The sequence below is a fragment of the Brachyhypopomus gauderio genome, chromosome 4 (assembly GCF_052324685.1).
Source record: "Brachyhypopomus gauderio isolate BG-103 chromosome 4, BGAUD_0.2, whole genome shotgun sequence".
Classification (NCBI taxonomy): domain Eukaryota; kingdom Metazoa; phylum Chordata; class Actinopteri; order Gymnotiformes; family Hypopomidae; genus Brachyhypopomus; species Brachyhypopomus gauderio.
The window spans coordinates 309103-318443 of NC_135214.1; the positions used below are offsets into that span (position 1 = coordinate 309103).

Sequence of the window (9341 nt, forward strand, 5' to 3'; positions counted from 1 at the left end):
AAATTGAGAAAATCATTTTGTCTGACTTTTAAAGAATTTATTTGCAAACAATGGTGGAAAATAAGTATTTGGTCAATAACAAAAGTTCATCTCAATACTTTGTTGTATATCCTCTGTTGGCAATGACAGAGGTCAAACATTTTCTGTAAGTCTTCACAAAGTTGGCACACACTGTTGCTGGTATGTTGGCCCATTCCTCCATGCAGAGCTTCTCTAGAGCAGTGATGTTTTGGGGCTGTCGGCGGGCAACACAGACTTTTAACTCCCTCCAAAGGTTTTTGATGGGGTTGAGATCGGGAGACTGGCTAGGCCACTTCAGGACTTTGAAATGTTTCTTACGAAGCCACTCCTTTGTTGCCCTGGCAGTGTGCTTGGGATCATTGTCATGCTGAAAGACCCAGCCACGTTTCATCTTCATTGCCCTTGCTGATGGAAGGAGGTTTGCACCCAGAAATACATGGCCCCATTCATTCTTTCATGTACACGGACCAGTCGTCCTGGTCCCTTTGCAGAGAAACAGCCCCAAAGCATGATGTTGCCACCCCCATGCTTGACAGTTGGTATGGTGTTCTTTGGATTCTTTGGATGCAACTCAGCATTCACTGTCCTCCAAACACGACGAGTTGTGTTTTTACCAAATAGTTCTACTTTGGTTTCATCTGACCATATGACATTTTCCCAATACTCTTCTGGAACATCCAAATGCTCTCTAGCAAACTTCAGACGTGCCTGGATATGGACTGGCTTAAGCAGGGGGACACGTCTGGCACTGCAAGATCTGAGTCCCTGGCGTCGTAGTGTGTTGCTGATGGTAGCCTTTGTAACGTTGGTCCCAGCTTTCTGCAGGTCATTCACTAGATCCCCCCTTGTGGTTCTGGGATTTTTCCTCACCGTTCTTGTGATCATTTTGACCCCACGGGCTGAGATCTTGCGTGGAGCCCCAGATCGAGGGAGATTAGTAGTGGTCTTGTAGGTCTTCCATTTTATGATTATTGCTCCCACAGTAGATTTCTTCACACCAAGCTGCTTGCCTATTGCAGATTCAGTCTTCCCAGCCTGGTGCAGGTCTACAATTCGGTTTCTGGTGTCCTCCAAAAGCTCTTTCGTCTTCACCATAGTGGAGTTTGGAGTGTGACTGTTTGAGGTTGTGGGCAGATGTCTTTTATACTGTTAACGACTTCAAACAGGTGCCATTAATACAGGTAATGAGTGGGGGAAAGAGGAGCCTCTTAAAAAAGAAGTTACAGGTCTGTGACAGCCAGAAATCTTACTTGTTTGTAGGTGACCAAATACTTATTTTCCACCATTATTTGCAAATAAATTCTTTAAAAGTCAGACAAAATGATTTTCTCAATTTTTTTTCACATTTTGTCTCTCATAGTTCAGGTCTACCTATGATGTCAATTACAGGCCTCTCTCATCTTTTTAAGTGGGAGAACTTGCACAATTGGTGACTGACTAAATACTTATTTTCCCCACTGTATATGTGTGTATGTGTGTCCCTTTTCTCATCTGCTGCTTCTTTCTAATGTTTTTAGTTATTTAATGATTTATTTTAAATTGTTCTGATTTATTCTAATCCTTTTTAGTTTATATAAACTCTTGTTGCTTATTCCCTTGTAAAGTGTCCTTGTGTGTCTTGAAAGGCGCTTATAAATAAAATTCTGTTATTATTATTATATTACTTTAATGCCTTTGACCTGTGAATGGCAAGTGTTACCTTTTGGTACAACATGTAGTCCCTGTTGTGCTATTTATGCACTTCAAAGACATGTCCAATCACACCCTAGAGCAGATGAAGACATGGTGGATTCAGTCCTGAAGTCCTTCTATGTAGATAACTGTTTGAGATCCCTACCAAGTACAGCTAGCCGAGATGTACAGTCTGGACATGTGGGTTCTCCCACCCCATGACTCCTCGTGGAAAAAATAGTGTCAATTGTGTTGAGAGACCACTTAATCAATCCCATATTTCTTGTTTGAAATTTAATGAGTAGCGTCAGGGTGCTGAGACAAGACAGAGAAGCTAAGCTAAACCAGGGAGTGCAGGAGCAAGAGACAATGTGACCGTCTTGCGTAAAAGCCGGAAGAGAATGTGTATGTATGTATGTGCATAAATGTGTATGTATATGTATGTATGTATGTGCATAAATGTGTATGTATATGTATGTATGTATGTGCATAAATGTGTATGTATGTGTATGTATGTATGTGCATAAATGTGTATGTATGTGTATGTATGTATGTGCATAAATGTGTATGTATGTGTATGTATGTATGTGCATGAATGTGTATGTATGTGTATGTATGTATGTGCATGAATGTGTATGTATGTGTATGTATGTATGTATGTGCATGAATGTGTATGTATGTGTATGTATGTATGTGTATGTATGTATGTGCATAAATGTGTATGTATGTATGTGTATGTATGTGTATGTATGTATGTGTATGTGTATGAATGTGTATGTATGTGTATGTATGTATGTGTATGAATGTGTATGTATGGGTATGTGCATGAATGTGTATGCATGTATGTGTATGAATGTGTATGTATGTGTATGTGTTCTGAATGCGTATGTATGTACGTGTATTAATGAGTATGTTTGTATGTGTATGTATGTGTTATATGAATGTGTGTGTATGTGTATGAATGTGTATGTATGTGTATGTATGTATGTGTATGAATGTGTGTGTATGTGTATGTATGTGTATGTATGTGTTGTAGGCTTTCGTGCTGTTTCAATGTATTAGTTTAATGTCGTTTCAATGTATTATGTTTAATGTATAAAATCACTGGTGGTAATATATTCTAATGTCTAGGTAGCTAGTTAGCTAATGTTACATCATTATTGCTGATACTTTTTTTATATTATTTATCATCTTGACTTGTGATAGGCTTGCACAGTAGGTCCCATGCATTTAGAAATCCAAGAAAGTCATCTTTTCTTCACATTTTAAAATTTGCATCAGTCATTGTTGTTCAAAAACACTTTAGACCAAATAAAGTCCACCTTCACAGTACATGGATTTTTAATAATTACTCTGAAAATAATTATGGGATGTTTTCTATCAGGCACGGCATTCATCCATGTGCCAATCATGGAACTACTAGAGAAACGCACATCATTAGTGAGGAATAGACAGGTTCTTTTAATATAAATACAAAATATTGTTGTTGTATAAGATTATAATAAGGTTCACGTCAGATGAATCTAGCTCTCTTCCTGTTTTGTTTAAGATACTAATCAAAGAAACATGTGCATCTTCCACACAATGAACAAATAGGCTAAAATGATGCCTGTATCTGGGTGTTTCGGGTTCTGGGTGTTTTAGATCAAGTGTCCTCCCCAGTTTGGAGAAAAATTCAAACTCTTTTAGGCTTTCTGACAAGCGATCGCTGAAGACAGGGACACATATGACAGTGTGAACCACAGATGCTTCTCTCTTCCATTTATAACCATTGTGTGCCTGCAAGAGTCACAAAAAGATCTTCCATACGATGAGTGTATACATGAGAGCATCTCATACAGGATCTGACTCAAAACTGCTGTGCTGTTTTTATTAAGAAAACCTCCATTACATCTTTCTACATTCAGTTAAAGTAATCCTGCTTTTGTTTCACAGCCTTTATATAATGAGATCAAAATATTTATGTGTGATCTCCAGTCAGTAATACATATCAATACGTGGTCTGTCAATGCAAACTTTATGTATATATAGTGGAAGTGATTGACATGGAGAAATCCCATCAATGGTTGGGAAAGGCTCAATTGAAAGACAGCATGGAGTCAATAATCAGGGCAGCACAGGAACAAGGTTTGAATACCAGATCGACAGAGGCTGGGATCTAACACACAAGGCAGGACCCCAGATGCAGGCTGTGCAGAGATGCCCCTGAAATACTCCAGCACATAACAATGAGATGCAAGAGACTAGCAGGCAGAGCATATATGAAACACCATATCTACACGCCAGGCACAGTATAGAGAAACATCTCTACAGAATTTGGCCCAGAAGTTTCAAGGTCAAAGGGGGATACGCCCCTGCAGGTGATGGAGAATGATACAGACTGACAAAATGGTAATGGATAACCAACCAGACATAGTAGTGATGGACAAACAACAGAAGAGGGCCATAGTGATGGATGTAGTAATCACCTGAGAAATACCAAAGGCTGAGAGAAGATAAGGAAAAGATGTGAAAGGTGCAAACAACAGTGGTCCCTGAGGTAATCAGAGAACTAGGGGCTGTGACTCAGAAAAAGGCTCCAGCAGACCCCAGCAACAACATCTGAGTGTCTCATCCAGAAGAGTACAGTTTTAGGAACAGTTAAGATACTACACAGGACCCTCAAACTCTCTGGCCTCTGGTAAAGGACACAAAATTGATGCTAAAAGAGCCCAGAGGTGGACGAGCTAGTTTTTGAACTGTTTTTTTTTTTTGAGCTAGTATTATTTTATGGAAGTCCTAGATTTATCCAGACAAATTCTTCGCAGATGTATTTATTCTGGTTTCAATTAAATTTTATGTAAGACCAAGAGATTTGCTCTGAAATAACACATCCAATAAAAAATGTAAAGATTCAAACAGATAATAGTCTATTTGGAATATAGCCATGGGAATAAAGGCCAAGCAATCATTCTGTCTTCTTTCTCACAACATTCAGACAGCACACATTCAACATCTGCTTCCGTGAATATAGTATGCATTCAGTCAGTAGTATGTATATGCTTGCTGAGATAATTAGATGAAAATGCATCAGTAGACAGGGCAAATGGGTCATATTTAATGTAGCGCTTCTTGAAAATAATTGTATGTTAACAACTTTCTATGAGCTCTGAAAAATGAATTAAATAGTTATTGCACTTTTTAATGCCTGCTTAAAATTCCGCATGTAGTCATAACACATCACACAAATATATACAGTATGACTTGATATGCAATACATTATTTTGTGTACAAAGCCTTTATGCTAAATCTTTTCTTTCACATTGTCTTAAAACGAAATCTCTTCTTTTTGTTTCTCTTGTGCTTAAAAACAAATCCCAACATCAACTAACTAGTTGAATGACATCAACTAGCTCAGGTGACAAAATGACAGATTAGTTCTGGATGCAGATTAAGCAGTTGGAGCGTTTCTTTTGACTTAATTCAAATAAAACCCTCAAAAAGCTCTCTCACCATTGTACTGCTGTTTTGTGACAACATGTGTTGTGACAAGCGTTATATAATAAATTTGACTTTGACTTTGACCATGTGGTCTATTCATGAGCTGTAATAGGATATAATATATAATAAAGTATTATACCATTATATGCTTTAATTAAATAAGGCTCTAATCTAATTAAAATGTGCTTTAAATAAATAAATATGTCCAAATAAGTGGAAGCACACTGTAAATTCTTTCATAATGTATTAAGTATGTAGGATTCACAGGTATTGTTGCTCACATGACATTGTAATAATGTGCCATGGGCAATCAGCACAGCAGGGTAAGCTTGTGTTCATATCCAGTGACTGTTAGTCTGTTTGTACTTTCGGGGAGGTTGATGTTAGACCTAATGATGTACTGTGGGAATGGCTTGGAAACTGACTGAACGCTGAAACAGTTAAAGGAATCATTTTCTTGCAGAGTCAGTTTTTTTGCTAATTCTTAACACTGCTAAAAGCAAGAGGAAGTTTTAATGAAGTGAAACCACTTTTTCAAGTTTTTCAGGTAGCCATGGCAATCACCAATCAGTATCATTCTCCTCCGGTACACAGTGAAAGCACTGGATGCTCACAGAGTTGCTGAAATCAGGTCAGCTGATGTAACGATATGCAAATATCATTAGCCAGCAGTGGGTTTGTTTTCTGATCATCTTTATACTCCTTTACAGTAGAACAATACAGGTGTACTGAATTTGACACTGACACATTTCTGGTTTGACAACAGTACACCTTTTTGATATTTTAAAATATTGTTTTTTACTGCAAGTTCATTGGTTTGTGAAGCGAAAAAATATGATATTTATAACACAAGTTGTTTTTAACTGTGTTACATACAACATTTAAACACACACACATGCACGCACACATGCACACACACACACATACACACACACACACACACACACACACACACACACACAAAGGCCAACGAATTTGTGCGTGCATGTGTGTGTGTGTGTGTGTGTGTGTGTGTGTGTGTGTGTGTGTCTCTGTGTGTGTGTGTCTGTGTGTGCATGTGTGCGTGCATGTGTGTGTGTGTGTGTGTTCCAGTTTATTTTGTTTGTACAAACCTGTGTAGAAAAACAAAAACAATGATTGTATTTTTTTTCACTATTTGAGGTAAGTGAATAAAATTGGTTTAAGTTCAGAATATATGTAACTCCAAACTCTAATCCATAAATATTTGCTTATGAATAAAATTTATTTGCTTATAAAACAAGCCAAATGCGTGTACCTAATCTTTTTTAAGAAAATGCATTCTCCATTATTGTGAACTACAGAGTTATATGCAAAAACCTCTTGCATTAAATTAACTGTCCAGCTGCACTTAAATTAACCCTACAGGTCCAAATTCCCCCACTGTATGGGTTAATCAAACACAGGAACACCTGCTGTGTAGAGCAGACTAACTGAATAACTGCATTTCTCATTGACCTATACTCAGTTGTCTTGTCATCCCCTGAAGCTCATTTTGATCACATTTATTTGTTACTCACAATCTCAAACTGAAACCAACATGTCTGGTTAAGTGGATGAAATGATTGTTTACAATGAAGATGATGAGGAGGGTGAGTAATTATTTGGAGATGTAGAGCAAAACTCAGTCATGCAGCTGCAGAGTAGTGGAGCTTCTGAGACAATAGCCTCTCCATAAATACCATCATCACTGACAGTCAACCACAGGGCACTACATGGTCCTGCCTTTCTGGTCTACCTAAGAGTCAGGATGGTGGAAAGGACCACGGGATCAAATCCAACACTGTTCCCCACCAAGTGTTCAGCACAAGGTGAGAGCCCAGAGTACCAGATGAGTACCTGTTCAATCTTAGATCATATGGTGTCACTCTTAACAATGTGGGATCCAGACACCTCGTTTGTGGGGAGACTGACTACACACTTGGACAAGAAAACCCCAGCACCTGGCGGGCTTACAGGTCCATTTCCATCGGTTGGATCATAAAAGTTTATTATTTATTAAAGGGAGGTTTGTCTATATAACACCCCTCCCCCTTCACAAGACCATACATAAATTACGTTTTGCATGATTTATAGCTTTTTATAACTATGCAAAGTACTTGCTCACCAGTATTATTCCAAAGAAAATAACACCAATCTCTGCAGTTTCCGGAGGGGTTTAAATTTGGTCCTAGTCTTCTAGGGCAGCTATTTAAGTCTTGGAAGTCTTCAATAACTGTTCTAATAATAAAGTCTTGGAAGACTGCCCTAAACATTTTTTTTAACCCAGAAGAACAAGAAGTGCAGGTTTATGAATGTCTTTAAATGTTCAAGAGAAAAACCAGCTTCAAAACAACACTGTCTATCAGGTTTTGTTGACTTTATTTTGCATATGTACCAAAAAAGAATTTCTACAAATGTGAAATTAATATAAATTATATATTTAATAAAAAGTCAAGTGAAAAGCTATTAGAAAATCATTTGCTATGCAAATGAAAAACATCAATGTAAATAAGATGGTATTTCAGCTGAAGCTGAAAATAACCAGACCTAATGTTGCAGTTACCTGAATGTTGCACCTTAAAACACTGCTTACCTTGTGCATCATCTTCATCTGTAAGGTTTGAGTCCCAACTCAATATACAATAAACGGATCAATGATCGGATCAATAACCACTAATATAACAAAGTTTGAATGCATGAGAAGATTTATGCATAAATATTTGATAAACCCCACTGCAGCTTAATTTAAAAGTAAAATATATTGCAGTATATACAGTAAAATACAACAAAATAAACATTAGTCAGTATTAGAAGCGAAACTTACCTGTGCATCAACCAGTATCCAAAACAGAATCATATTTGCGAAGTTCCACAGTCTTCTGCTTTTCATGATTCCGGAGTGCACGGCGCAGTCCTTCTGGTTGGTTTCTAATTATCTCCCATTCTCCAGAAAACATGGCCTATGCGTATAAATAACGACATTATTTCCGTCAAATATGACACCGCATATTAGGCGAACAACAGCATATCCTGTGTAACTGAAGCGGCGAAAACTGTTTCATTCTTCCTAACTTTGCGGTCACTTAAACGCGAGCCCTGCCAAACGCGAAGGGATCTTCGGGAGAATGGTAGTTTCAACAAGTTGTCCCTGCGCCCCAGACGTCAACAGAGACGGTCTCAGCTCCAAACGTGTGTTCAGCGCCACGATTTCGAGCTCAAAGTCAGTTGTGAGCAGACTTGTTCAGACCGTGATACTCTCCGAAACGGCAAACCGTAGTTTCTCGCTTTAATCAGAGGTAGGGGCGTGTCGATTCATACAACTGACACGACCTTTCTGGACACTGCAACATCCAAATCAAGACAAAAAACATGCGAACAGTATAACGACGCGTATAAACATACGGTATGTTAAAGAACTGTCCATGGTGCTGAAACAATCGCACTCGTCCGCTTCACTAAGAGCCCTGCACTGTCAGTGCTCAAACTTGATTCACTTGTACCGAAACCTCTTGAAGGTGTAGGTGATGTAGTTGTCAGTTTCATTCGCTGCGCAACTGACCAAAACATATTCGTATTTTGTAACTGCAGTGTTAATAATTGATAATTAAGTGATAATTAAGTTCACAGGTTTAAATGAACACATAGTGGAGAGCAGTGAATTAATCTCCAATAGTATTTTTAAGATATACAAAAATTAATAATGTAAGTATAAATTAATAAATGTGAGTTAATTTTTAACACTTGGTGAGGTGGCTGGGCGTAAACAAAGTTGTATTTGTCAAAAAAAAAAAAAAAAAACACGAAGAACCATTCAGCAAAGAGCAATTATTCATGAGCATGGTTGTTACTGCACATATCACAGAGGCATTACACACTGAGAAAGATGTGTCATATTTCAGATATACACTGAGATGTACATACACAGATTACACATTCCACACCATCTGACTGTTGTGTGTGGTAGAAACGAGGCAGGCCAGTATGTTTAATATTAAGTTAGAATTTACTGTGAAATCCCATCAGAGACGGATTAACTAAACGTGCCATGATAGCTGCTAAGCTGCTTGACAATCACCTGCAAGCATCTCCCTGTGACGGGCAGGGAGTGCCAATAAGATGGAAGCGATCACACCAAGTCTCAGGGAAAAAAGGAGGTTATAATGTAGAAA

General features: G+C 38.1%; 1 protein-coding gene across 2 annotated transcripts in view; it reads right to left on the bottom strand.

Moving 5' to 3' along the window:
* pth2ra (parathyroid hormone 2 receptor a) overlaps positions 1-8410 on the bottom strand; it is a 78042-nt gene extending 69632 nt beyond the window's left edge. For both annotated transcript variants that reach the window (XM_077001304.1, XM_077001305.1), the window contains exon 1: positions 7997-8410. In XM_077001304.1, the coding sequence (XP_076857419.1) occupies positions 7997-8062 (66 nt within the window). In that variant the 5' untranslated portion in view covers positions 8063-8410. The remainder of the gene's footprint in view (positions 1-7996) is intronic.
* Positions 8411-9341: the final 931 nt, after the last annotated feature.